A 27,720-nucleotide genomic window follows, 5' to 3' on the forward strand; every position below is an offset into this window, starting at 1 on the left:
AGTTCAGGAAAAAGGGAGACAACTCACAGGTGAGGTTGAGGGGAAGTTCATGCTTGTTTTTTTTTATTATCATTAGTATCGTTGGCAAACACAAAAGACTAACAGTGAGGGTGGAGGTGGCAAATATCGCCATGGCGATCGGTGATCTTCACATTGGACGGGCGGTGGAAGTTGATCATCACAACAAACAATCTGGTGATCATGTGTGACCGCGTTTTGCCGCAAATAATGTCAGTCTTTTGCTCACTTCTTCTCAGATGGATACATATTTTGATGTGTGGTGAATATCAACTTACTCAGTTGCAACAAAGAAAAGCTAATGTGATGAAATTGTATGGAGTGAGCAGTAAGTTCTGACCCGTTTGCAAAAAAGGGGTCAAACATGTCGAGCGACAGTCGCTAACGCAAAACAAAGAAAACACAATTAGTCCGTTGAGCTTTTACAAGCAAACAGCGAGACGTTCTCGTTGAAATCGAAACATTTGAAAGCAGTATTGGCTTGCTAGTATCTCATGACCTTTGACCTGGTCTACATTCAGCACCAATTTCAACATCAACATTGTTTTGTTTGCTTTTGTCCAGGTACACACATTGAGCAGGAGATGGGACGGGCTCATTTTTTGCGGGCGGCCACCTCCTCGGGGATGAAGACACTTACGGTGAACTCTGCGCTCTCGGTGCCGTACTTGTTCTTGACCAGGATGCTGTACTTGCCCGTGTCGGCCGTGCTGACCCCCGTGATGGTGAAGCTGGCGAACTTGCCCGACTCCAAGCGTAGAATGCAGTGCTCGTTTGACGTCAGCTCTTTGTCGTTCTTCAGCCACGTCACCTGGGGCAACGGCTCGCCTGAGATGTTGCAGGTGAGGTTGAGCGCCTGTCGGAAAGGGGGGGGGGGGGCGTTCATCGGGTTAGCTCCATGTGAGGACATGTTGACGCATTTGGTGGGGTTCACCTTGCCCTCTTGGATGGTGACCACGTCGGGGAGACCTCCTGCCACTCGGGCGCGGTCTGAACAATCACAAGGAACTCGGTCAGATGACGAACGAATGATGGATGAATGAAAAGCTTAAATGTGGCTTACTTTTTTCTGCAATAGCAGCCGCTCTGAAGAAGAGGAGAAACGCGTCAATCAAATTCTTCAAGTGCAACAAAGCAAATAAATACTCACTTGAGTCTCTTGAATTCGGCCAACGCGTCCTCGTACGCTGGAAAAGATGAAGCGCACGACGGTGAGAAGCAGCCCGCCGCCACTCAAAAAAGCAGACAGCTCAACTGACCTTGACCCGACAGCTCCACGGTCCTCCTCAGGCCGCCTTTGCCGTCATTGATGTTGAACTCAATGGCGTATTTGCCCATGTCCTTCTCGGTGGGCTCGCTGATCTGCAGCCACAACTGGTCGCCCACCACGCCGCTCTTCAAGCGGTCCGAGAAGGCGATGGCTGAGTCCCTGGAGGGAGAAGACCAAATTAAAGTCCTTGCAAGAGAAAGCAAAGTGCCCTAAAGCCAACAGACTTGAAATGTTGTCAAGCCAACCCACTTGTAATGCCACGTGACCGGCAGCAGGTCATTATAGTAGCTGACAAAGGTGTAGAGGCGGATGCCTTGATCCGTGCTGGTGATCTTCAGCGGCGTGGATGAGTTAGCTGTAAAAAGCCAATTAGCTTTTGCGGCCCTTGGTTTGCATCACCATAACTGCACAGGACGGGCGTTCAATTTACCGATGTAGTTGAAGACTTCGCTCATCAGGTCTTTGAAACCTGCCGGAAAATATCTTTGGTCATAAATATCTTCCGAGTAACACGAATGATGACTTTCATAGGAAAGAAAGGTTTCCATACATTGGTCAGTCAGATTTAACTTGGACGTATCTTGTCCTCGCTCGTCTTTCAGGACCGTCTCGTAGACGCCGGCGTCCTTCTTGGAAATCTGTCAAGACAAAGGTCAAATGGGTATATAATGTCGCGGAAAAGCTGCAATGTCAGGAAATCAGTGCAAATTAGAAGTGTCCAAATGAATCGATTAATTGACAACTAATCGATTATCAAATTAATCAACAATTACTTTAGTCATCGAGTTTAATTTCAACTTGTCCTCTTCAGACTCTCAGTCGTTGTCTGGTTTCCATGGTCATTCATGAAAGCAGACTGATGAGCTATTGTGTCGTTTGTGTTATCCGATTAATCAAAGGAATAATTGTAATAAAAAAATATGACAGCTCTAGTCTAAATGAATGTAAAAAAAAAAAAGCCAACAAACAAAGCAAAGCAAACATGGATTAACTAAAAATGAATGAGTACATAAATGTAATAATAAGCAAGCAAGCATGCAAAAAAAAAAAAAAAAATCTAGCAAATGATCCCAACTTTAAGCATTCTCCCGATATGGACGTCTGCAGAGTCGCTGGGCGGGTCGGGCTGCAGTGGGAAAAGCAGCTTTATTAACATTGGCGATATTGAGGCAGGCGCGATGGGGCCAAGCATGAGGCATCAACGGGACAGACAGACAGACAGACAGACAGACAGACAGACAGACAGACAGACAGACAGACAGACAGACAGACAGACAGACAGACAGACAGACAGACAGACAGACAGACAGACAGACAGACAGACAGATGCAAGTCATGCCTATGATATTGATTTCATTTTAATGGCTGGTGATATGAACACACACAAATGAGGATGTCTTTTAATTTTAGGACATTTTGGTTGTTGAGTAAATTGAAAAAACAACAACAATGAAATTAAGAAGGAAATATTAATTAAATAAAAATATTGGCCATTATTTTTTTAACTTAAAGATTACAGTATTTAAGTATGATTTTTTTTATTTATTACATTTTTTTTTTTTAAATCCTCTTCTTGCTGATTGGCTGGGAAAAAACAAAAGTCTCACCTGAGCTATTTCCAGTTTTAGGACGCCCTCAGTGAAGCCCAAATTTTGGTCGGCCTTGATCTCCCGGCCGTCCTTGTACCAAATCGCCGTCGTCTCCTTCTTTATATTTCCTACCTTGAATGCACCACGAAAACAGAACACAGCATGGTCATGTAAAAATACAAACGTTCCAATAAATCAAGCGACAGATGAGTGTCACCTTGCACTTGAGTACCACGCAACATTCTGGAGTGACCTCGTAGCCCAAATACTCAATAAAGTGAGGACCTGGAACATTTAAATAATGGAGAATCAACTAAAAAGATGGAGATTTAATGCATAAATGTAAAGTCAACCTTGCTTTCTGAACCATTCTTTCCTCTGGAACTCTGATTCCTTCTGCAGATCCTTGAACACTAAAAACAGGAAAAGCATACAGTACGCCCTCTAGTGGACACATCACGTGACAAGATGGCTAGGGCTAGCTATAACGCGCTTTATCGCTCTGTGACACTATTGGAATGGCATTTCTTGGACGTCCTACCGTCTCCTATGAGTACCAAACTGGACTGGTTGGTGGCTTTTCCATCCTGCATCTGGAAGGTGAAGGTGCCTTCATCCTCAGGCATCAGCGACTCCATGATCAGCTCAACCACGCCGGTGTTTTTGTCAAAGTTCATCTTGTATTTCTGGCAACAAAAACATCAAAGATTGGTTTCAAACTGTTGAGAAGAAGAAGAAGGATCTGCCTTCTGGCTCGCCGGCCAACCTCGCCCTGGGCCATCACGTTGTCGTTGAACACGTAGTCCACTTTGGCATTGGCTGAAATCTTCTCGGCCTGCAGCCAGAAGCGAACTCTGCCCTTCTCCAGCATCTCCACGGCCAAATCCGACTTGAGGGGAATAGCTAGCGAGGATGAGTGAGGAAAACAAATTGACTTGAATGACTTCTAGTTGGAAACAGTCCTGTGGAGGTACTCACTGGGGAACTTGTGATCGTGGCTGATCTCCAGCAGCCTCTTCATCTCTGTCACAGGCAACACATTAAATCTTGACATCTCAACATGGGCTGAAACTGTTGAACTTTATTGTCTCCAGAGAACATCACCGTCCTACCTTCAGGCGAGATGGTGTAGCTGGATGAAGCTCCGTCCGTGTGAGTGACCAGACATGAATAAATACCAATGTCTTCCTCTCCGGGTGAGTTGAAGGTAACTTTGGACCTGAACGGAAAAATCAGAATTATCACCTGAGCGAGCGCCCGTTCTTTGGTGAGCCCATTCCTGGAATCTCACTTGTTCCCTTTGGTCTCCATGGTCAAGCGTGACGAGTCGTCCATGTCTTCGTAGTTCTTGGACCACACAAATTTGGAGTCGGGGGTCATGTTGGCGCATTCGAAGTTAAGAGAGATGACGCCGTCGTCGTCCACGTCCACCAAAATCTCCTTGGTGCCTGCGACGGGATGCGAGTTAAACATTGCACAGTGACCAGTCGTTACGTCACTTTCCTACCGGGCTTGGTCACAGCTTGGACCGGTTCGGAGATGTCCGAGCTTTTCCCCACGCCGGCCTGATTCTGGGCACGCACTCGGAACACGTACGACTCTTGCTCCTTCAGATTCTTCACCTGCAGGATCGAGCAATCGTTTGATGGCAGCCATCTCCCTGGCGTTGGGGAAGAGTCGACAGCACCTTGAAGAAGGTGTTCTCCGTGGCCTTGGTATTGAGTCCTCGCCAGGCTTCCTCCGGGGCTTCCGCTTCCTTCATGTCCACGTAGAAGCCGTTGACAGGATCACGCCCCTGGTACACCGGAGATTTCCACAGCAACACCATGGAGTCGCCTCGCACCTCTCGCAGCTGGAGATCGTGAGGAGGTCCTGGGGTGCAAAAAAACGGTAAAAGACGATAGGCTAGCTGTTTATGCGCAGATCCTCGCACCTGGAACGGCAATGGTCCACTCCTCGCACAAGAAGGTGTCGCTGGGAAGCGACGGGATGCCGACCCCCGCGATGTTGGCCGCCCGAACCTGGAACTGGTACTTCTTGTTCTCCTTCAGATCAGTCACCTGCTCACAAATAATGATTTAGAGTCTTTCACAAAAATCTACGCTAACATTGGGTAAATCGTGAATGGTCTACACAGGAAACCCTAAACTGAGATTCAAACTCAGAACCTCAGCACTGCGAGGCAAACACACTGTGAGGGAAACGTGTGTTTACCTTTCTGCCAAAACAACAGATTCACCAAGTCTGTTTTTGGACTCACCCTGTAGGCACGTTCGCTGACCGCCCTGATGTTGGCCTCCTGCCACTTTCCCTCCACGCCGTCGACAACCTCACGGTAGTCCACGAAGTATCCGCTGATATCGGCCCCTCCAATGAAGGTGGGCTGCTTCCACCCCAGCACCATGGAGTCGCGTACGCATTCCAGCACGCTGATTCCATACGGTGGTGCAGGCGACGCTGAGGTGACAAACTCAAATCAGCCTAGCTAACAATCCTCCATTGTTTTTCCACTCTATGCTAAGCTAATATTTCTGTCCTTGTGTAAAGATACAAATTAATCCAGTAATCCCTCGTTTATCGCGGATAATTGGTTCTAAAAACCACCCGCGATAAGTGAAATCCGCAAAGTACGGTCACCAACAAGAAGTACTGGGCAGGCTAACGAGTTAGCGGAAAGATGCTAATTCGCAATCGTACTAATACGCGAAAACGAACTTCTAAAGGAATGTAAACGAACATTTGGAGCAATACTACATTGTCCTAAAGGTTATCCACGTTTCCTCAATTTAAAAGTTTTATTTTGACTTTTAAATGTTTTTTTAATTTGGAAAAAAAATCCACAATGTAGTGAAGCCGTGATAAACGAAACGCGAAGTAGCGAGGCATCACTGTCAATGTTTGGTGTATAACACTTTAAAGAGCTTTAAATAGAAAATCATCTTCACATTCAAGTCAGGCTAACCCAGGCTAAGCTAAGGTAGCTAAGATAAGGCAGGCTAACTAAGAACTGGGCTAATTAAGCCTGTTAGTTGATGTCAGATTACACCTAAAAGAGATAGCAATTGGTTACTGGTAGCGTGTGATCATCTGACATTCTTATGATGTGATTTGGTGGTGGTGGTGGGTAGGCGGGGGGCGCCTAAGGGTCTTCGGGGCAACAAGGCAACGCGCCCCCCCCAAGTGGGAAGGCTGTGGAGAGCCAGCACGTGGTCTAAGCGTGGCTGCTTGGGAGTTAGTGAGGTTTCACAGTGACTTACCTGCCGGCAGTACGCCACAGGAGTACGCCACCTACTGGTCATGTGCAGTGATGTGAAAATAAGTTACATTTTTCCTGGTCACCGACTCATTTTGATATGCGTAAATCAGTGGGGGGAAAGCGGACTGGGATGTCATGGGGTCTTTACATTTTTGAGTCTGCTTTTTACCTAAGAGTAGCTTTTGCCACCTGTCATGAGTGCAGAGCATTTTGGAGAGGTTTGTTTTTGCTCTTTCCGGCCTCATCCGGTGCTCACCTTCAGCCCGTGCGTCTGGCCTCGCTGACTCCTTGTTAGCAGAAGCATCTACTGACAACCCGCATGCCCGCTTGGCCCCGGGGGCTGTCTTTTTAGCCGGCCCCTCGACGCCTGGCGAGCCTAAGTGTGCCGCTACGTCAGTGCGTGCTTCACAAAGCAAGCCCGGCGGTGGCTCTGAGGGCGACCCGTTAACCAGAGCCTGAGCCACGCCGCCCCTCTCGGACTCGTGGTTTTTGCCGTCCGAGGGGCCAGAGCTAGCCGCCACCGCCGCCACCTCAGACCCCCGCTCGGGGAGCTCAGGGTCGGCCCGAGCTTTGCTTTTTGTGTCAGCGGGGAGCTGGACAGTGTCATGCGCGCCCGTCCAGTACGGCTTGTGCGCGGTTAGTCGGCCATGGTTACCCCCCGGCCCCGTCTCCGGCAACACACCGTGAGGAATGCCGCCCCCTACAGGAGTTAGCAGAGAGAATCAAGAGAGGCTGCTTTTAAACACAAGCACAAGATTACAGTTGCAATTAAAAGCAAAAAAAAAAAAACAAGATAGAAACTTAGAAACTAAACAATGACTTCATCTGACTAGCAAAGACAATGAAGACAAGATGGCCAACAAGTGATGTCCATGTGATGAAAACATGCAGACAAACACATGACAGTAATTCCCCACGTTTTTGCCTTTCACCATTTACAAATTCGCGGAAGGGATTACTGTTCACAATGCCAATGCATTTCCCATTATTGCAACAACTCTGCATCCTTTCATTGAATCTCTCCAGTAAGGACATTGTTGCAATAAATGTGCTTCATAGGTGGGAAAGAAACATGCCAAGTTGCAGTTAAAGGCTAGAAATGTGTTAGTTTGGAAGCTGAAGAGGTTTACAAGGGCTCTTGCAGAGTATCTCGAATATCTGATTGAGACAGTGCAAGGCAATGAGCAGAACATTCCAAGAGAGCGAGGTTAGTCGCCTGATTTTGATGGGGGTCCGTGCGCTGGTACCTTGAACACTGGGGAGTGATTTGCCGACACGACGCGTGTCCGGGACGGATGAGAAAAAAAGGGAAGGGAAAGGGAAGGATGCTGGTTGTGTGATTCTTGGGCTGGTTTGTAACAACCGCTGAGTTGGATCTCACTGACCCAAACTAGAGGAAGTCTACAAGTCCTGACCCGCCTCTGGCTGTGCAGGGAGCTGGTGGTTGGGTTGGTTTTGGTGGATGTGGGTGGGGCGGAGCAGACAAAAAACAGTGACAGGGTGGTGGAGTGCAACCACGGTGGAGTGGAACAGTGTGGGAGTGCAAGATGGCTCAAGAGAACACTGGTGATCAGATGCCACATGTCTCATATGCTTGACCATAAATATCAGTTCAGTTCCTTCAATGAGATCTCGGTGGTGCTTTTCCTCACCAATCGCAGCCTTCACCTCCACAGGCTCGGATTCCGGAGAGAACGGACTAAGTCCTGCGGCGTTCACAGCCCTCACCCTGAACACGTACTTCTCTCCCGTCGTCAAACCGTGGCATATAAACCTGAAAAGATGGAGTTGAAATACTTCAATATAATCTAGGAGATATGGGTTAACCTTGGATTGTTGAAATTCAAGTTAAGGTTGACCTGGTCACGTTGACGGGTTTGTTGTTGCATGGCTCCCAGATGTTACTGCCCACAATGCTCGCCTCAATGTAGTAGCCCACCAACTCCTTGGCGTCACGGGATGCTTCCCAGGATACCACCACCGACGTATCCGTGTTCCTCGTAGGGACGACTTTGCTCGGCGCGGATGGCGTATCTGCCGATCCCAACATTTTCCGGCGTTATAACCGAGGATCTCCGGATACACGCGTGACCAAGCGGCTTTCTGACCGAGCTTGTCGCCAACCGTGGTGGCCTCGGTGGGGTCGGACGGTTCGCCGACGCCGGCGGCGTTGCAGCAGCGGACGCGGAAGCAGTAAGAGTTCCCCTCCGCCAAATCAAACAGCGCGAAACGAGGCGACTTCACCGGGATCTCCGTGTTCACCCTCTGCCAGCTATCTGTGCCTGAGACACACTAAGGGGAGATGATCATGTGTTTTCTGTTTCCATTAGTTCTGAACCTTACCTTCTCCACATAGTACATGACACCTTCCAGGCCTTTCTCGCCGGGTGGCTTCCAGCTGAGGACCAAGTAGTTCTTGGTTGCTTCGGTCACTTGCAGTTCTTGAGGTCTGCCAGGAACAATACCCTCTGCCAAAACAGCCACAAATCAGAAAGAATCAACATTCTGAACTGAAAAATACAATTATTTTTGTTCGTTTGCTTTTAAGACATTGATGATCTTGCAAACCTGCAGGTTCTTCCTCCGTGACAATGATCTGGCCGGTCCAAGGTGCAGTGTTACCTGACAACGAGAGGATGGAGATTCTGTCTAGCATTTGCTGTTTAAAACAATATCTAAAGCACGGTACCTCTCATGCGAGCGCGATCGGCCGGGTCCATGGCGGCGACAGGTTCGGACACCCGAGACGGACGGCTCATGCCGCTCTGGTTGACGGCGCGCACACGGAAGATATAGGAGCGACCCTCAACCAAGCCGGTGACCGGGAATCGGGCAAACTTGATAGGAGTGTCATTGCACTGGATCCAGTGGGTTGTCCCGACCTCACACCTGCACGTATTGCCAGCTTGTGATCAGAACCGGCGTGAGAATCGTTTTTTTCAATTCTTTTCTAACCTGTCCACAAAATAACCCAGGATGGAGCTGCCACCGTCGACTGCCGGCTGCTTCCAGGAGACAATGATGTAGTCCTTGTTGGCATCTAGACAGCACACATCCAGGGGGGCCCCCGGTGCTCCTTCCACTTCGGCTTCAGCATCTTGGATGGAGCAGAAAGGTCAGTCGTTTTGACTCGATGACATCAAGCAATATGTCGGTTATTTCGGTTTCAATCAACCCTGCACCAAAATATAATTTCTTTCCCCTTGAGTCTGATATGCAGATGATTGGATTATCTCACGGGACCATTCCATATCTGAGCCCACTTAGAATAGTGCGACTGAAGAAGACCTTGACAGTGGCTGATGAGTGTTGTGGTATTCCCGCCATGCGCCAAGTGGGACAGATTGGAAATGTCAGATGGTTTCCAAGAGCCCACCGGCCATGATAAGCTTCACTGGCCTCTTTTTCCATGGCGGTGCATCTCTGCTGAAGATATTCCAAAGCAGCAGCTCATACTAAAACATTTTGATTGGAGAACGTCACATTGACTTTGACTCCATGGCACCGTTGGCAAAGCTCATCTGGCTACTATGACAAACTTGTTTTTGTCATCAATGGTTTTCTGGGTCATGAGTGGGGCCTCTTGTACATTTACTAGTCACAGATGAAAAAACAGCTAACGACAATGTTTCAGATTTGAGCTCACCCCTCACAAAGACATAGGCGGAGTAGCTTTTGTATCCGGACTTGGTGGTGACGCGCAGAGTGTAGAGTCCTTCGTCCTCTTTGTTCAGGTGCGTAAGGGTCAACGTAGCTCTGTCACCACTCCAGTGCATGTGATTCCACTTGGACGGGGACAGGAGAACCCCTACGTTAGCGGAGACGTCGCAAAAATGTAAAGTCAACAAAAAGACTCGGTCCGAATTTAACTTACCGTCTCTGTACCACTGCACCTCGGGCTGGTAGTGATGCAAAGCTGGGTAGATGATGACGGTGCAGCCCAAGCTCATGGTCTCGCCCTCCCTGCCGAAGGACACGCCGAAGTTGTCGACGATGTTGGTCTGGAAAGTGATGCCGTACTCGGACACGGGACCATCTGGAAGGAACCCGGTGAGAACCAGCGTTAGCCAAACGAGGTCGCCAAAAGCTGTTTGCTGATTTAACTGGATGTGGTCATGCACTAAACTAGTGAGGTACCGCAAACCAATGGTGATGAACGCCGATAAATTTCCACCTCCAAACCACCAATGACGGTTAATTTTAAGAGTCCAAAGATAGATTAAGAGTAGACTCTTCTTATTACTATTGACAAGGGAACTAGGAATGAGTTAAAACAGTACCGAGGGTGACCATGCACACTGTTTTGGCTAGGTGATGTTAGCCACACAAGAACCATGTGACCCAATTACCTTTCACACCAGTCCCTGCAGCAGCAGTAAGGAAACAACAAGTAAATACCAAAAGTATTCGTATTGTCATTCTTGTTGAAAGTAACTTTCCGTCACAAGGCGGATTGCATTCGACCGCGATCTGGTGCAGCATTTGCCGGTCCTCAGTTTTTACGTCCATGAAATATACATATGACATGACTTAATTCAGCCACATATTGAGTTGATACGTACGTCTAGGAGCAGGCAGGAACTCGTCCACTTCCCCTTTGAACCCTGCGTGATGACAGCCGTTACTATGTTTTCTTTGCATTGGAAACACGAGAGTTTTGCCAGATGTCGAGGGGCGCATGCCGGACAAAAGGGCCGCTAATCACAGTGGCATCCCAAAACTGTGATGTTGAAATCCAGTTGGGATGGGAATCTTTGGGATTGCTCATGACTCACTTTTGACAACAACCGAGGCGTAGGCGGACACCTCCCCCTTGACGTTCATGGCCGAGACGCGATACTGGGCCGTGTCCTCGAAATCGCACCTGGAAAGAAGAGAAGGAGGTCAGGTTAGCGATGCTGGCAATGCACACATTCTGTCATGACCTTAACCCCCCCCCACGTCATGTAAATAATACCCACTATGTGACCACGGTAAGGCGCTCTGGAACTCCCAGCCAGGAATACCGTTGCTATAAATAAACACAGCTGGTGATGTCACGTCCACCAGGTGCAGACCACGACAGCACACATTCAGCTCAGAGTCGCAATCGTTTGTTTCAAAAGAAGTGTTTCAAGCAGTTCTAAACAATCGTGCACTTGTGATTTTATCAGGAAAGGCCAGTCGGCACCTACTTGTTGATCTCCAGTGAGTGGACGCTGTATTTACTCTCGATTTTGTACTTCCCGGCGTTGGCAAGATGGTCGATGGCCACGTTATTTTTGTACCTATAAGAAGAACGTTTACATTTGGGAGGATTCTGATGAAAGTCAGCGGGATGTCAGGCGTCTTCTTGAAGGCCTACCAGACGACTCGGGGGTCCGGCCAGCCGCTGATGGTACAGTGCAGCCTCACGCACTGCTTCTCCCACACGGTGTGTGAGCGAGGCTTGATGATAAACTCCGGGACGTGCATCAGGCTGTCTTCGTTCATGCGCTTGAAGTGCTCCTCGTGCTCGTAGAGCTACGAACAAATAAGGTTGAGAACGCACTCCAGGAAGAACCCTGCCTCTCGCCCCTGGTCCCCACTGACCGTTTTATTCAAGGAGATGCGTTGGGCCGACTCACGCATGGTCTCCTTCCTGGAGATCTGCTCCGAGCGCTCCATCTCCAGACCGCTGGTGAACATGTCGCGGCGCTCCATGTAGGTGGCAGTGTTCCGCAGTCTGCTCTCGTCCGAATATCCCGCCGCAAACTCTTGACTAGATGAGCGCCGGTAGGTAGTGAGCACCGCAATGTTTCCAAATTCCAAACATAAGACGCTACCTGGTCCTGAAGACGGGCACTACGTAGCCGATGATTTGGTTCTCTCGGTCCACGGCCAAGTAGGAGGGGTTGGCTCTCTTGGGCAGCGGGTCGGGTCGGGATTGTGATGACCGATCAAGGCTGAGGCGTAAGGGAAGCATTTTAGGAATGTGATTGGACAGGTTACACGTGACCAACCACACGTCAGCCCGGAACTTGATATCTGCTCTTGTGGTTGTTATTGACCATCAATTAATTTCGAGTTAGTGTCTGAACAAGGCTAAGTGTCATCAAGCAGCATATCATCCAGACGTAGTCTCTGGCGGCTGCATCGTTAGCCCCCCTTTCCTCACCCCAGGGTCTTGGTGGGGCGCCCAAGCGAAAGATCATGTGGCGCTAACAAAACCTAAACCCCCTGGGGCTGTTCGCACGCTCCGAGCAAGTGTATTTAAAGATGTCCGACGTGCTGCTGCGGCTTGGATGCCGAGGAGGCTCTTGGTTGGTTCGTATCCATGAGATTCAGCTCCAGCTCCGTGCTAGATATCAAGGATATCTGATAAATGACTTTCTGTATGCCAACAAATAATTTTTAGGCTGAGCCTCGGTCATTCTGTTAGCGCACTGAATTTTGAATGATGACTGCTTGGACTTTAACTGAAGGCAAACATTTTGGGGCCAAACCCAGAAAACAAATGAGGCATAATTGCTTAAACCGCTTTTTCTGGAGCATTTCATATTTGTCCACAAATTGAAACAAATATCAGTCCCCATTTTTGTGTGTCTCTTTGACAATGATGCAACTTTAATGGATCAACAAACATCCATCCATCCATTTTCTTGCTGCTTTTTGCGTCACCTGATAAGTGATGCTTTTGGAGCGACGAGGATTCTGCATGGCTGCAGCAATTATGCCTTCTCGTTTCCAAGACGTTAGTAAAATGAAGCTTGGATTCTGCATGCATGAAGTCAACATGCAGTAATGCTCAGGTGTGGGCGCAATGGAATGGAGATGATCCCAAGTGAGGATGGAGCTTCATCTGCAAGTGGCGTTAAGAGGGGGGAGACCATGGGGAGGGCTTCCTGAGTCTTACCCCCTGGTTCTGGTGCCGGCGCTGGTCCCGACCGAGTACCCGCTCCCCGACTGGTAGCGGTAGCCCCTGTCGTAGCTGCGTCCGTACTTGCGGTAGAACGGTACTGAGGTAGACATGCTTGCGGGTGCCTGCGGATTTTGCTCTGCTAGGTTAGCGTCCGAGAGCTTCTCGCAACATGTTCGTCCACGCTGAACATGTATCGTTAATATACAGGCAATTTGTCACATGCTGCACCTTTTTCGCCAGAAACTCACCTTTTTGCGTCCGCGGAACGGTTGCCACTTACCCCCCCTGCAGGTCACTTGCTCAACTTCAAGGGGGCAATTCCACAATGAAGCAGGTAGGACGTAAGAAAGTGGCTGCAGGTGAGCAAGACTGCGGTGCACTCCAACAAAATAATACCCGGACCCCCAACAAATGTCAGTGTGTCCCAGCAGCAGCCGCAGCCTTTTAAGGGCAGGGTGGGGATAAATATAGCGCAGGCAGGCGGGGGAGGTTGCAGGTCGTCCACCAATAAGCAACGGACGGCTGATAAGCAGGTAAACAAAGCGCTCGCCTTAAAGCGCATCAACATCTGTCAACCCGGGTTAACTCACCCCACAAAAGTTTGGAGAAACATTTCACTTATTTTAAGTGTAAGACAAGCAAGGTCTAATCTGACTGAAATTAAATTAAATCCACTCAGACTGACAGATGCAGGGCGCAAAACATCGTAAGACAAGCAAGAAAGCTTCTCTTTCCAGTTAAATTGAATTATTGGAACTGCATTTTTAGGAAACTGCAATGTGCCTGCCGGTGACCTCCCCCAGGGAGAATTTTCTTTCTTTTAATTTAGCTTTGAGCACAATGCCACAACAGCCGCTTCTAACTTTAGCCGGCGCTGAGGCTATTGTTACTCATCATTGTTACTCTCTTCTAGTCTCTTGAGGCCACCAAAGCTCAGGTTTCACCGTCTTTTGCGATCACTGACGTCAGCAGGCCTCAGGAAATAACATTAAATTACATCAAATTCACAAATACAATAAGGGTGACTCAACTAATAAATAATACATTTTAATAAATGGTGTTCTGAAGGATTTGTTTCCCCATCTGGTGCAGAGAATGAGTCAAATGTATCACTTTTCTTCTAGAAAGTTGAAAAATTTCAACCTGCTTGAGCGCACTGTTGCAATTCTACATATTGGCCGCCAGATGGCGACAAAGTAACAACACCCAAAAAAACAACGATCAAAACAATTGATAGTTTTCAAATATCAAACAAATAACTATTTTCCGGAAGTTGAAACAAAACAGGAAATGTATAACACTATAGAGCAACCAGAGTGGAACGGATTACAAAATGCTTCACATTTCCACCGCTTGACTCATGCTCCTGTTGAATTCCTGGACGAGTAATCCTCCCTCGGCAGCAATGACTGCCGTGCCAACTGTTGTCTGTGTTTTCCATTCAACATCTATTATTATCCGTTCAATCAGCATTTTGTCCATGTTATTATTACGCCATGCCAACATACAGTGAGCTACTAAAATAATAATAAAAAAATATTTAGTGACTGGCCTTTAAAAAGTAGAACCAACAAAGGACAATTATAATTTAGTTGCATTTGCATGTTCTTTTTCCCAAACATTTAATGGACCTTGAGTTCATAACATGGCGGATCTGATTTCTTTTGCCATCTTTGGGCATATCCAGGAACGTCAACGAACGTAGTGGAGCGTTTGGGATTGTTACATTTGCTCACGTGGGCAGAATTAGGTGTCAAACAATCAACATTTCTCGTCAAAACGTGTATAACTTTGTCCACGTTATACGTATTTCCGTATATTTGATAGTTTATGTGAATTTGTTTGATCTTGAATGTTTTGTGTTGTCATAACTCCTGTAACATTTTCATCAATACAAGAGACACCCCTATTTTATTTGGCGTTGGTACGTCCCGAGCAGTTGGCCTCGGCCAAATTGACAAGTCAGGAAGTGAAGGGCGGTGGTTGTGAGAAGAGCTACGCCGTTGAGTTTAGTTGACACCTATTTTCTTCTTGTCAGGTAAATGCGCCACTTATTTGCTATTATTCCATTATCTGCTAATTCATATTGTTAGGGAGAAAGTAGTGGAAAGCAAGTGCCATTCGAAGTGGGAATGATGCTTAAAAACAGAAAAATTGGACTATTAGCCAGCTAGCTTGCCTGCCGTTAGCTCATCGCGACGACCGTCACTTGGTTTGTTTGTTTCGATAAGACGAGCAAATTCCACGACATGTTGGACGAAGTGGTTGCCTTTAAACGCGTGTCCTTTACAAAGGGAGAAGTATTCATGTCAGTTAGTTTCTCTTTGAGTTTTTAGTGTCGTCGTATTGTTTGTGTGGCTCCCAGGCCGCATTCCATTCGGCTTGTTAATCGACTTCCTATTTTCAACAAATGACGCGTTGAGAGAGAGAAAGTTTTGTTTCATGCCTACCAAGCGTGTAATATCGCCAAACTACCTGTTGTAGGTAAGATGTGCTATCGTTGCCGAACCCTCGACCAAATGTTGACCTGTTTTCTCCATCAACAAAACGGGCACTTAACGTCAGTTTGATCAAGAGAAGGCTTTAGCAAACATCTACTTTTAATTTGGAACGCGATGACCAACATTTGCGCTGATTGTTTGAGATGGAAGATCAAGTCATTTAACTTAAAAAATGATTAATTGATCACTAAAAATATTTTCCACACTACTGTTTTTGATATTGCTCACATTGAAGATATTCACAACGTCAAACTCTCTCACTCAAAAGAATTCTTAGCAAGTTTGGGTCTTGAGTGTGATTTTGTTTGTCATCCTAATTGTACAGCTTTCATTATATGTGTTTCTGGTGTTTAACATTGTTGTATTGAATCCTAATCTACTGAATGGAAGTTGGATGAGAGCGCTGTCTGGTCCTGTCTGAGCCTGTTGCAACTCATTCCACATATTTCCCAGTTTTTCCACGAGCGCCTCGGAATGTTGAACGTCCACATTGGAGACGCGGCCTCATAAGGGCATCCGTGCGCACATCGTTAACTTTGCTCCCATTTGGAGACAGCCATCTGGAAAGATGGCCAAGACTTCCATTTATAGCTCAGTCGAGAATGCCGTTCGGAACGGGGCGTGCCGCCCCGGCGACGGTGCTAGGCGGTGTGTCAGCCATGCCGATCGGTAGCGTGTGACGTTTTTCAGCGTGTCACTTTTGAATTTGTGGCGCAGGGATCCAAAGCGTCAAGATGGCGAGCAAACGGGCAAAGGGAAAGACCACCAAGAAGCGCCCCCAGCGCGCCACCTCCAATGTCTTCGCCATGTTTGACCAGTCGCAGATCCAGGAGTTCAAGGAGGCCTTCAACATGATTGACCAGAATCGTGATGGCTTCGTGGACAAGGAGGACCTCCACGACATGCTCGCCTCACTTGGTGAGTGCTCGCATCTCTCATCGGTACGGCAAATGTTTAAAAAAAAAAAAAAGTGCAGTCATTTTTTTATAATCAAATCTGCTTTTCAGACTTCATTTGTCACTGGCCACTTATCTCCTAATTTTGAGATTAAAAATAAATATCCTGTTTAGTCTTCGCCGGTTCTCAAGCCACAGCTCTTTGAAAACCGGTTGAGAGAGCCGCTGTTTGTCTGCGTCTGGCAAATAAGTGCCGTCTTCTGATGCCTCGCAGGGAAGAATCCCGCGGACGACTACCTGGAGGCCATGATGACCGAGGCTCCGGGCCCCATCAACTTCACCATGTTCCTCACCATGTTTGGAGAAAAGCTCAACGGCACCGACCCTGAGGACGTCATCAGGAACGCCTTTGCCTGCTTCGATGAAGAAGGAACAGGTACCAGAATAGAAACCGTAAAAACAAGCTCATAAATTATTTCGAGGTCTTAGTGGACAAAAACTGAAATCCGGCGGTGGTTCCTTCAGGTTTCATCCCGGAAGATTACCTCAGGGAGCTGCTCACGACGATGGGCGACCGCTTCACGGACGACGAGGTGGACGAGCTGTTTCGCGAGGCGCCCATCGACAAGAAGAGCAACTTCAACTATGTGGAGTTTACGCGCATCCTCAAGCACGGTGCCAAGGATAAGGATGATTAAAGCCAAAGCAAAACAAAGCCAGCGGATTCTTCTTCCACTTTGTGTCAGTTATGACCGCTGTACTGCCAATCTCAACTCTTCTGTAATAAACCATGTTATGTCAAGCACGCCGAAGCAATAGTTCTCTGCTGTGTCGGATGTGCCATTGGGTTGGAGCTGACTTGTTCTTGCATTTTATAATATAAAGTTTTCAAATAAAGCTTTCTATATGTTTTTCTGCCGTGTGTTTCCATTGAGTGTAAACGACAAACGGTTCGTTTAACGATACATCCAAGCAGTTTTTGTTTTTTCGTTTTCAAGATCGGAGACCTTGATTTACGACGAACCTTAAAACATCTGTTAAAATCTCAATTATCGCCCTCTAGTGGTAAAACGTTTTCATACTCTAAGGTGCGTTCGGAGTTCTGAGGGAAGACTCAGTTACTGTTTACGTTTTTAAAAAACTCAATTTAGCTGCCTCAATTCCTTTAATGTGTGATTGGATTTGAAACGGTTACATTTGGGTACATTTTTATTTTGGCGACCGACTGCCATGTAACTACCGGAAACCAGCTCAATTGTCAGAAAAACGAACATCCCGTGAATGCGTCAAGCACTGTTACGGAACCACGTTACGAGACGAATTCAGCCGGGTTCACCTCGTCTTCTCCTTTTGTCCCCAGTGACAGGAGAGCCTAGGTATGTATTGGGCTGCTAGTAAACATTTATTGTTCCTTAACCATTTTTGTCAGAGGGTTAAGTGCTTAACATCCGCTAGGAGTTTGCCACTTTTCCTTGACGCCGCCAGGCTAGCTGCTAAATTGCTATTAGCGAACCTGAAGGTTGCTCAGGACAGCGGTTCGCAAACTTTTTGGGTCCCTGGGAGATTTGTTTTTTTAATTTAACGTATATTCATGGTCGCTATCCGCCGTGCACTGATTCCAATTACAGCGAGACTACGAATCATAGTAATGCCTTCGCCTAGGAAATAATGTAAAAAGTGACAACCAACTGTTCCAATTATTCTAGAACTGAGAAATCTGCACAATATTTTCCTTAGTTTTTTGCTTGGAAGTGGCTTGTGTTCATAAACGTGCTTAAAATGTGCGTTTTAAAGTGCTGGCGTGGATTTATTGGTTTAACTTCATCCCACTTGTTTTATCTTACTTTGAATTCTTTGTGTGTTCTAGCGTGATGACATTGGGACTGAGGTCATGGCATTGAAGCTGGTCCAAAGACTTTCAGTAGGAGTTCATCTCGGTTCCGTCTTCCCAGCAGCCTGGCCCGTGTGCGTGGCCTGCCTACACGCATCGGCGGGGCGTTGCATCCTCACAGGTGGCTGCCGCAGGCTCCAGCCATCGCGAAGCACCAGGAGCCTGACCGCCGTCGTCCGGGACCCGTCGTTTGTGGGAACGCTCGGGGACTCTGCACCCCGGTTCCGTCTGACCCAGCGACACGGTCCCGCCGACAAAGACGAACGCGACTTCCACAAGCGTTTGAACGACTGCTCGTCTTCATCCCAGGTGTTTGATGTCGGCAGATCTAACTACATACAATTCACATTTCATAATTAAGTATCCTAAATGAGCAATTACGTTAAATTCACATTTGACCCGATTGCCATTTTGTTCTTCTGTGAAGGTTTTCAAGGTGCTGCGCTCATCGACGGCAGTGTCAGATGGCGCGGCGGCCGCCGCACTGCACCGCCTGGCCGACCTGGAGCGGGAGGAGGGCGAGAACCCCTGCCTGCGTGACCCCTCGGTGCTGGAAGACCACGCCGTTCGAGCACTGTGCCTGCAGCTTGAGTGCGACTCGCGCCTTTTGTCCGATTCCGCTTTGATGTCGGCTCTTCTGGCGTGCACGCGTCTCTACATCGACCCCTGGAGCACCCTGATGGTAACTATTTACAAAGTTGGAAACTGGGATCGAACAGGCGCTTTCAAAGTTGCAGTTTGGCTCTAAATGCCTCTCCTTTGCACCTTTAGGTGCGTCTGTTGTCGGAGAGCCAGGAGAGGCTAGAGGGCGGTGACCTAAGCGTGAGCCAGCTTTGCACGCTTGGCCGGGCGGCGCTGGCCGTAGAGGGCTCCGGGGGCGCCATGCTGGCGGAGGTCATGGCACAAATCCAGAAGGCGGCACCCTCACGGTGGAGCTTAGACGAACTTGTGGCGGTGTACCAGCTTCTGCGAAGTGGCGCGGCACTCTGCGGCAAATACAGGGACCTCCTGAATGCCATGCATGCCCACGCTGTGACGGTGGCGCCTTCCATGGACGAGGTGGCTGTCAGTGGGCTGCTCGGCGCCCTGAAGGACCTGGACCAAACCCAGGCCACGCCGCTGGTGATCCAGTTGTGCAAACGGGCCGTGCGCCACCTGCCCCACTTCTCTGACGAGCAGCTGGCAGCCGTCCTCGCCGCCCTCATGCACTTTGGACATAGCGACCGCTACCTGGTGGAGGCGCTGGAGCGTCGCATGTCCGCCGCCGCCTTCACGTGCCACCCGGAGACGCTTACCAAAACTACGCAGTTCTTGAGCCGCAGGAACATCCTGTCGCCGGCTGTGCTGGACGCCGTGGCCGAGAGCTTCGTGTACCGAGCAGACGGCTACAGCACGGGGCAGATAGCGCGGCAGATTGCGCCATTCGGGAAGCTGGCCTACCTGCCGCCCAACGCCGGCGAGCTCTTCAGAAAGGTGGAGAGCATCCTGCGCACGCGATTCTCACAGTTTCAGCCCCGCACTCTGTTGAGGCTTCTGCACTCGTGCATCCTGGTGGAGAGGTTTCCCGTCAACTTTGTTTCCAAGGTCTTCAGCAGCTTCTTCCTGCAGCAGCTGCAAGGTTAGGGACGCACCAAACAGCCACTCCTCAAGTTTCCCCGTTCAAAGGAAGAGAAATGTTATAGTGCCCCAAAAAATATCTGATGCCGTTTGTCGTGTTTCAGAGGAAAAGCACGGAATGGACCATTTTGTCCTGGCGCAGCTGACTCAACTCTACATGACCGTCAAATTAGAGTGTCCCTTCTATGAGGTAAACGGGTTTGATATGTCATTTTATCTCACTTGTCGATATTACTCAATATTATACCGTCTTCTCAGGGTCCTCGTCTGCTCCCCAAGTACCGCGTCAAGTCCTTCCTGATGCCGGGACGCTCCCTGGAGACGGCGGTGGAGCCGCAGCTGGACAATTCGGTCAAGTCGGGCCTGGTGCAGCTCTTTGGCGCGCGCTCCTACTTTGCCTCTAAAGTTTTGACGCCTTACTGCTACACGCTGGGTAAGGTAGCGTTAGGTGCCGGACCAATGTTGTGACATGCCTTGATGCGCCATTGTGTATGCAGACGTGGAGATCAAGCTGGACGAAGAAGGATACGTGCTCCCTGCCAGCCATCAGGACGTCTTCAAACGGTGTGTAAAGCCCCCACCTCCAAAAAATAAAGGCCTGCCTCAAATCCACACTCACCCTTTTCCTCAGGATAGCGCTGTGCATTGACGGCCAGCGGCGCTTCAGCACCAACGCCAGACGGCTCCTCGGTAGCGAGAGAATCAAGCAGCGCCACCTCCAGCTGCTGGGGTACCAAGTTGTCCAGGTGCGCTTCTTTCCCACCGCTCTTTTTCAGAATGAAAATGCGATGGTTTCTTTATTGACGCCGTGCTTCTACGCTACAGATCCCCTTCTATGAATTTGAGCAACTGCGCAGCAAGGCCGCCGTCAGCAATTACCTCCACCAGAAAATCTTCCCTCACAGCTACAGACTAATTTGGTGATTTATGACTCCAAATGTTGATATTTGAGCTTTGTAACTAGAAAGGATGAGGGTAAGAAAAACAAAATGCCAATTAAACATGACAAGGGTTGCATTATATGCAGCGTTGTTTGAAAAATACCATTTATTGTGAGTTCCACCTTCGATTAATAGAACAATCATAAAGATGAATGACAAAGCAATTTGATCATTTTGGTTAGTCTGAGGCAAGGAGTGTCACTCGGATAAATAGAAGGGAGGGGTAAGACACATGGAAACAATCGTCTGTTTATGTGGCGGGAATTTGAGGAAGGCCAAACTCGTCCACCAAGACGCCTTCCTGTAAGAACAGAAAGCAAGCGGTATGAATGGGAGCAGCGGAGAGAAAAGCAAGAGTTGGAATCTTTATGATAGGCTACCCTGATAGATTTGGAGCCAGGCAGGCCTTCGGGGATGGCCGGCACCGTAGACGCCTCGTCCAAGTAGGAGCTGTCTTCGTCCATCAGGAACTCGTCTCCCAGGGCGTCCAGCTCTACCGACCGCACAAAGAACGTTAACGGCGCCCTCGCATCGGAATGGACTCGCCACCACATCAAGCAACAGCACGCCCTAACCTTCCCCCTCTCTCACCTCGGCCCGTCTTCGCAGGGTGAGCACTTTTACTTTGTTCTATAAATGTATTCTATAAATTAAGCGCAGTTATAAAAAAAATAATAATAATTTGAAAACACTAGTTTTTCATTTCAGCACTAAAAAATTAAAAAATGTTAAGTATGTAGAAAGAAGCGGAGTTTGCAATTTAACTGCAAATTGAGTCATAATGTTTAAGTAACACAATTTTAACAAATAAACTGAAATATTAATTTGGGGAGAAGAATCAGATGAATCCAACAGATATCAAACAATGCAATGTTCAAAATGAAAGTTTCTTGCAACCGACCCGCCTCCAAGTCGTCCTCGTCAATCTCGGGAGTTCCGTAGCTGCGGCTCAGCGTCTCTTGGATCTCGTTGGCGTCTTCCATCATGTCCTCCAGCTGATCTTGAATGTTCTTGGACAGGAAATGAAAAGCTTAGCTTGTGCTCGTTGTTATAGGTGGGAGGGGAAACAAAATGTAAAAGTACCTCGATTTGATCAAGTTTGACTTGCTTGTACGCTTTCTTCATGTCTTTCAGGCCGCCCTTCATGGCATCCACCTGAAGCAAAACCACACGTCAGTAAACATTCAAAGCACTTCACATTTTAGGCGTCAAGTGAGCTTACTGTGGTTTTAGTGTCTTGGAGGGTTTGAATGGTGTAGTTGGCTTGTTCCATGTTAAACGACTGCTGCATGAGGTTGTCTCGCTGACCCTCGTACCTGCAACGGCAACAATTCTAGTTGGACTAAAGTTGGGGGAAAACCAGAATAGAAAATTTTAAAGTAGCAAAAAGGACACTTGCATTCGCTTCTGCTTCAGGATCCTCATGGCCTTTTGTTTGACCATGTTCTAATGGCAAGAGCACAGAAGAACGTGGTCAGTAAACAAAACAGACATTGGATCGTGTTTGCAGTTTCACCTTTGACGGTCCGTCTCGCATCTTCTTCATCTGTTCCTTGTACTTGACAAGCTCGGCATCCAGTCTAGCAATTTTCTTATCCACAGACTCCGAACGGGAATCCACCTTTTCAAGTCACAATGCGTATTTTCCATTTTACAACCAAACAAAAGCTGTTCTTTGCCAGCAAATCTGACGTAACCAATCTGCATTTACAAAACTAGTAATGAATGAGCGTGGAATGTCAATTAGCCACACTGACGTCACAATTGGGTAAAACTCTACGGCTCACTCAGACATTTTCAGAAATAGGCAGCTCAAAAGGTTTCCTTGATTCCATTATTTCAACTTTTTCTATACGACACTTAGAAGTCTAAAACAACCGTAGGCGAACGAGCGCAAAGATGCTATAAAATATGCAGCAAATCAGCACAGACACTTTTTTTCCTCTTACAAACGCAGCAATGTTGTGCTAACATAGTTTACTGCACTAAATATTCTTTTTTTTTTTTTTTACAGTTTCATATCTAAATGTATGTACACTGCTGGCTATAAATAATCCCTTCCTCTCGTCACCTGCAAACCTGTAGAACCGGTTCATACCGGTCCGCTCTATCTCACCAAAATCTAAATAGTTTCTATCACGGCTTTTTATTTATGGCAGTCAAAGTATTTAGAACGAGACAATTGGCGATGAATCACGGCTTAAATGTTGTTTTTAACCCGTGACGTGACATGACATCAACACCGCGTCGGGTTTCGCCACGCGTTAATATTAATAATTTGGTTCAAAATTCATTTGGAGGCAACACTACAAGTTTAAACAGGGACGTTTTGGTTCCGACTTCCGAGAAAACTGTTAGGCCAAACTAAATTAGCCTCTCCGGCAGGGCTGGTCTTTGTTTACTTGGAGGTAGGGGGGGGGGAAACAAATGAATGTTGAAAAATGTACTTACGGTTCCGATGCAGTCCGTAAGGTTCGGTGGCGGACCCTTGGGTTTCCCCTTACCAAAAATACGATTCATTTTAATGGAAAAAACAAACAAACTTGTGCTGAGCGTAAGTTTTTTCGCCGTCTGTCTATTCTACCAGCCTCGAAACACCCGGAAGTGTCGACGATGACGTCATTTGACTGTCACCAAGGCCACGCCCGTGGAAGATTTTGATTTGTCCCTTGTAATAGACGCTTTTGGCCACCAAGAGACGCTACTGACTCATTTTCAGAGATAGGCACATTTTACTCGGCGTTAATTGGCAAACAGGCACTATTTGCATACATATATGAAAAATATTTTTATGTTTAATAGCCATCCATACGTCTTCTTTAAACTTTATTTAATGCGTTATACAAACAAAGCCAATGTACAGCTACGGGTGAACAAACATAAGTAGGATGATGGTAAAATGACAGACATAGCCCAAAATAACCTAAATTTCTTGGGAAGAAGTCTCTGAAGTTATTTTTGTTGTCAGAAAGCTTAAAAATAGCGGTGAAACATGTAATGCTCTTCATTCGCACTCATTCATAACAAAAGTGCCGATCATGCATTTAGGCCGCCGATGGAATAAGCGTGACATGCTACAAGAACTGTATATTCTATTCTATCTCAAACAAATCACAATCACGTTACCGTTACATACGGATTGATAATATGCAGGCTTTGTCATATTTGAACATTTCAATGGGATTATTAAATCGCACGTGGCGGGATTATTCTCTGTCAAATCCTCCTAGTGGATGACAAAAAGCCTTCTGTCAAATTTCTATTCCAACATGCTCTCCGGGTTCCTGTTCTTAAAGGTCACCATTTGTCTCGTCCCCAAAATATTCCTGTCTGTCTCAATCTGCTGACTTGAAAGTGAGTCCAACAACTCAAATCCTCTTTTGCCACTTCTCCAAACGATGTCCGTCGGGCCACCATGACAGTGTCTACATGGTTGTGGTGACGTGAGTGAGACCCAAGTCCCGGGAGTCCTCTTTTCCCATGTGGGAAAACGAAGACAGTTCCAGCGCTAGTCATGTGGCCTTACTGTTCTCATCCGGGTTGCGGAGGGGCACGGCGGCCTCGCCCACGGCCTCCGGTGCCGCTGCCGCCTTCCTGCTCCTGGACGCCTTCTGCTGCCTTAGCCTAGCTGAGACGCAGAAGTCCTTGAAGCATCGCTTAAAGTTTTCATCCAGGAAGGCGTAGAGGATGGGATTGAGGCTACTGTTGGTGTAGCCCAGCGCCACACAAAAGAAGTAGGCGGCCATGATGGCGGTGGTCTCGGGCACGCTGGCCAGCGCCTTAACCAGAATAAAGATGTGGATGGGGGTCCAGCACACCACGAAGACGGCCACCACCACCACCACCAGCCGGGTGATGCGCCGCAGGTTGCGGTCCTTCACCCGTGAGCCGGACAGCATGCGCACGCTCTTGAGGCGGAGGAGCATCAGGGAGTAGCACACGGTGATGATCAGAACCGGCACCACGAAGGCGAAGAGAAACACGCACATTTTCATGAGCGTGTCCCAGTACACGTACGGCTCGGGGAACTGTAAGGTGCACTCGGTGATGCCTGCAAGGGACAACAGCACAAATGGACCCAAAACATGAAGCAATCAATAACCTGGACTACCAACTGGATCAGGCTAGGATTCAATTCCCGGACTAGCGCCCAAACTCGGAAATGTGTCTGAGAGCTCACCGAGGTTTGTCTGCGTACCGCCCAGGATAAAAGCGGGAATGCCGGCGGCCGAGGACAGGATCCAGATGCACACGTTGATGACCTTGGCCTTAACTGGGGTCCGGAAGTCCAGCGCCTTGACCGGGTGGCACACGGCCACGTAGCGATCCACGCTCATCATGGTGAGCGTGAAGATGCTGGTGAACATGTTATAGTAGTCGATGGCGATGAAGACCTTGCACAGCACCTGGCCGAAGGGCCACGTGTTGAGCAGGTAGTCGGTGCTCTGGAAGGGCATGGTGGTGGTGACCAGAGCGTCGGCCAGGGCCAGGTTGAAGATGTAGATGTTGGTGGCCGTTTTCATCTTGGTGTACCTGAGACGACACGGAAAGTTGCAAAGCGCCCAGAGCGACCTCGGCGGCATGAATCAAACAGCAGCTCGCTTCGTGCTTCCGGGCTTCATTGTTATGCATCGGACGAGGCCCGTTTCTCCACTTCATTAAATGAGGGAAGCGTAATCGCACTAAGTAATTACTTTTTTTCTCATCAGGCCGCAGTCGCTTACTTTTTTTTTTTCCTTTTGTCTTGTTTTACTGTTGAGTGCCCCGCCTTTTGCGGGAACACAGCAAGCGCAGAGAACAAACCGGACTTCAAAATTACCTTTACTTTTTCATGAAGCCAAACTATATTATTCAGCTTAATAGCGTAATGCTATGGTTACATTATTGATCTCAACGTCTTGCAGGCTCCAGGCGGCTTTTGTTTAATTAGTGCGACCAAAAGCAGCAGCCGAGTCATCAATAAAATACTTCAGCTCACTGCTGTGTTGTATTGACACATTTGGAACACTTGATGGAGTCTGTTAAGTTTACCGGGAGTTGGCTAACTTGAATCAGTCGCTTGTCTTTGCTTGTGTTTGCTAACTGGCCTTTTTTTTTATTTAGCAGCAGTCACAGCAGTGCGACGTCTCTTTCCACTTAAGTGTTGACCCAAACCAAGCCGTGTACAGTTGACAGCGTTAATAGTCCAGTTTAATTGGTTCAATCCAATGTAGTAAAGTAAAGGCTCGCTAGAAGCGGGACAATGTCAGCAATCAGGGCCAGCGTGACACCTTTCTAATACAAAGCGTCGAGTAATCAATGTTTAATATAAAGGCATCGATTGGAAGGCGCTCGCCATCGTGCGCTCGTTTGAATAGAGCGCTCCTCTTCGAGCCACTGCTGCGGCCAGCCGGGCGTCACTTTTTGATTTGATGCCACCCGCTCGCTATCTGCTGCATCTTTTTTTTTTTTCAACCGGAACATCAGGGTGGATTTGTCGCCTCCGTGTGTCGTAAATAAAGAGCCAATGTGGCCCCTCGGAGCTATCATTAATATCACGTTGACCAGTCTGCTGGGAGGCTGTGATTTATGGAAGCGCTGTTATTGCTTCGGTGGGGCCACTTCTCGAGGGGCGCGGGCGATGGGATTCATAAAGTGAGCTTGTGGGCCGTCGGGGGCACATATCAACTCGAGCAATCGATTGCAGCATGTCACGTATATGCGGAATTAATGACACGGTGAAAGTGTAACTCCACACCCCCGGCTCGAAGGAAACCGCTTACGCTCACTTGATTAGGTACGCCGAGTCGTGGAATCAAGGCCGCCAAGCTTGTTTTGGATTCAGTCTCACATGCAAGTGAACTTATTATTATTATTGTTGTTGCTCATTAGTATTTATTATTACACCCCGACGCGTATCATGACATTGTCCCCATTTGAGCTCCACGCTAATTCTTGGAGACAGACAGAAGGACAGACAGCTGTGGCTTTTTTTTTTTTTTTTTTTTTTTTGTGGCTCCTTACCGGACGATGACATACATGACCAGGCAGTTGCCCAGCAATCCCACCACGAAGACGAGCGAGTAGACGGCGGTGATGATGGGTATGACGGGCGACAAGGCGTCTTGGTCCTGCTCCCAGTCCTGGTCACCCACGCTGCCATTCCGACTCCACGCTGAAGCGTTGCCGCTCGCGGCGGCGCTTGACGCGTCTTCCAGCAAACGCTCCCGAAACGTCTCGGCCGGACCAGCGCTTTCCATCATTGCAAAAGGCGCACACGCTTCCACTTGCTGTTTGCAGGAAACTTTGGAAAGAGGGGCGGAGGGCGCGTGCCCGCGCGCTGCACACTGTTCGCGCGCGCGCGCGTCAACATGTGGCGCGTGAACGACGCGCGTTTTTATAGGTACACTTGCTCATGACGGCCACTGCGAGAAAACCAAAACATCCTCTTCTTCGCAAGACTTCTACTGCGTGCGCATGTAAATGATTGCAGAAGAGGATAATTGTGACGATAACCAGAGAACGGGTTATTGCCCCGCCCCCCCCCTTCCACCGCCCACACACAAATTGTTTGCTCCAAAACTTGCGAGATGTTTGCATAGTAAGCACGTGTTTTTCTTTTACTTTGGCTTTTCAGGTGAGGGACGTGACATGACGACAGAACCGGAAATTGAACCTATGTCCACTAGGAGACGCCATTCTTCCCCCGTCTGCCAGCCAGAGTGTGTACTTTTTTTACTTTTTGTCAGTGATGATGTCACAGTCACAGCTTGACTTACATTTCTATGAAACATTATTTCAGTTAAGTTTTTATTTTCAATATTAATGTAAAGTTAAACTTTGCAAAATATTATTTCCATTCTGTTATTTTCAATATTAATG

The 27,720-nt window shown here is 48.0% G+C and overlaps 5 protein-coding genes across 7 annotated transcripts; 2 read left to right on the plus strand and 3 right to left on the minus strand.

The window, feature by feature from the left end:
* Window positions 1-30: 30 nt before the first annotated feature.
* Window positions 31-13,448, minus strand: myom1b (myomesin 1b). 3 transcript variants are annotated; one of them, XM_037279535.1, is made up of 38 exons: window positions 13,262-13,448; window positions 13,008-13,135; window positions 11,938-12,057; window positions 11,705-11,873; window positions 11,478-11,635; window positions 11,308-11,400; window positions 10,909-10,997; window positions 10,696-10,737; window positions 10,483-10,497; window positions 10,008-10,169; window positions 9,780-9,941; window positions 9,089-9,230; window positions 8,823-9,022; window positions 8,702-8,755; window positions 8,477-8,601; window positions 8,242-8,425; window positions 7,993-8,167; window positions 7,786-7,907; window positions 5,138-5,334; window positions 4,811-4,937; window positions 4,565-4,749; window positions 4,385-4,499; window positions 4,169-4,325; window positions 3,990-4,096; window positions 3,856-3,900; window positions 3,644-3,780; window positions 3,419-3,563; window positions 3,231-3,290; window positions 3,095-3,162; window positions 2,896-3,009; window positions 1,839-1,926; window positions 1,719-1,757; window positions 1,538-1,643; window positions 1,278-1,447; window positions 1,169-1,205; window positions 1,082-1,104; window positions 953-1,008; window positions 31-874 (listed from the first exon to the last, which is right to left on the minus strand). In XM_037279535.1, the coding sequence occupies exons 2-38, from the start codon at window positions 13,121-13,123 to the stop codon at window positions 614-616; spliced, it is 4,365 nt and encodes a 1,454-aa protein (XP_037135430.1). In that variant the 5' UTR covers window positions 13,124-13,135; window positions 13,262-13,448; the 3' UTR covers window positions 31-613. The 3 variants fall into 3 exon arrangements, with proteins under 3 accessions (XP_037135430.1, XP_037135431.1, XP_037135432.1); XM_037279536.1 differs by lacking the exon at window positions 10,483-10,497; XM_037279537.1 differs by lacking the exon at window positions 13,008-13,135 and having other exon boundaries at window positions 13,262-13,447.
* A 1,433-nt stretch (window positions 13,449-14,881) lies between these two features.
* On the plus strand, window positions 14,882-17,321 carry myl12.1 (myosin, light chain 12, genome duplicate 1). The gene is made up of 4 exons (XM_037279849.1): window positions 14,882-15,051; window positions 16,232-16,432; window positions 16,685-16,846; window positions 16,936-17,321. The coding sequence occupies exons 2-4, from the start codon at window positions 16,249-16,251 to the stop codon at window positions 17,106-17,108; spliced, it is 519 nt and encodes a 172-aa protein (XP_037135744.1). The 5' UTR covers window positions 14,882-15,051; window positions 16,232-16,248; the 3' UTR covers window positions 17,109-17,321.
* A 346-nt stretch (window positions 17,322-17,667) lies between these two features.
* Window positions 17,668-20,961, plus strand: fastkd3 (FAST kinase domains 3). Its single transcript, XM_037279837.1, has 9 exons — window positions 17,668-17,786; window positions 18,278-18,610; window positions 18,729-18,983; window positions 19,073-19,919; window positions 20,023-20,108; window positions 20,177-20,351; window positions 20,416-20,482; window positions 20,550-20,664; window positions 20,744-20,961. Exons 2-9 carry the CDS (start codon window positions 18,302-18,304, stop codon window positions 20,840-20,842), a joined length of 1,953 nt encoding a protein of 650 aa, XP_037135732.1. The 5' UTR covers window positions 17,668-17,786; window positions 18,278-18,301; the 3' UTR covers window positions 20,843-20,961.
* On the minus strand, window positions 20,941-23,506 carry chmp5b (charged multivesicular body protein 5b). The gene is made up of 8 exons (XM_037279839.1): window positions 23,311-23,506; window positions 22,376-22,480; window positions 22,259-22,305; window positions 22,082-22,175; window positions 21,943-22,014; window positions 21,761-21,869; window positions 21,240-21,352; window positions 20,941-21,160 (listed from the first exon to the last, which is right to left on the minus strand). The coding sequence occupies exons 1-8, from the start codon at window positions 23,377-23,379 to the stop codon at window positions 21,110-21,112; spliced, it is 660 nt and encodes a 219-aa protein (XP_037135734.1). The 5' UTR covers window positions 23,380-23,506; the 3' UTR covers window positions 20,941-21,109.
* A 165-nt stretch (window positions 23,507-23,671) lies between these two features.
* LOC119139400 (delta-type opioid receptor-like) lies at window positions 23,672-27,123 on the minus strand. Its single transcript, XM_037280018.1, has 3 exons — window positions 26,863-27,123; window positions 25,040-25,392; window positions 23,672-24,910 (listed from the first exon to the last, which is right to left on the minus strand). Exons 1-3 carry the CDS (start codon window positions 27,099-27,101, stop codon window positions 24,372-24,374), a joined length of 1,131 nt encoding a protein of 376 aa, XP_037135913.1. The 5' UTR covers window positions 27,102-27,123; the 3' UTR covers window positions 23,672-24,371.
* Window positions 27,124-27,720: the final 597 nt, after the last annotated feature.

The sequence above is a fragment of the Syngnathus acus genome, chromosome 20 (genome assembly GCF_901709675.1).
Source record: "Syngnathus acus chromosome 20, fSynAcu1.2, whole genome shotgun sequence".
NCBI classification, from domain to species: Eukaryota; Metazoa; Chordata; class Actinopteri; order Syngnathiformes; family Syngnathidae; genus Syngnathus; species Syngnathus acus.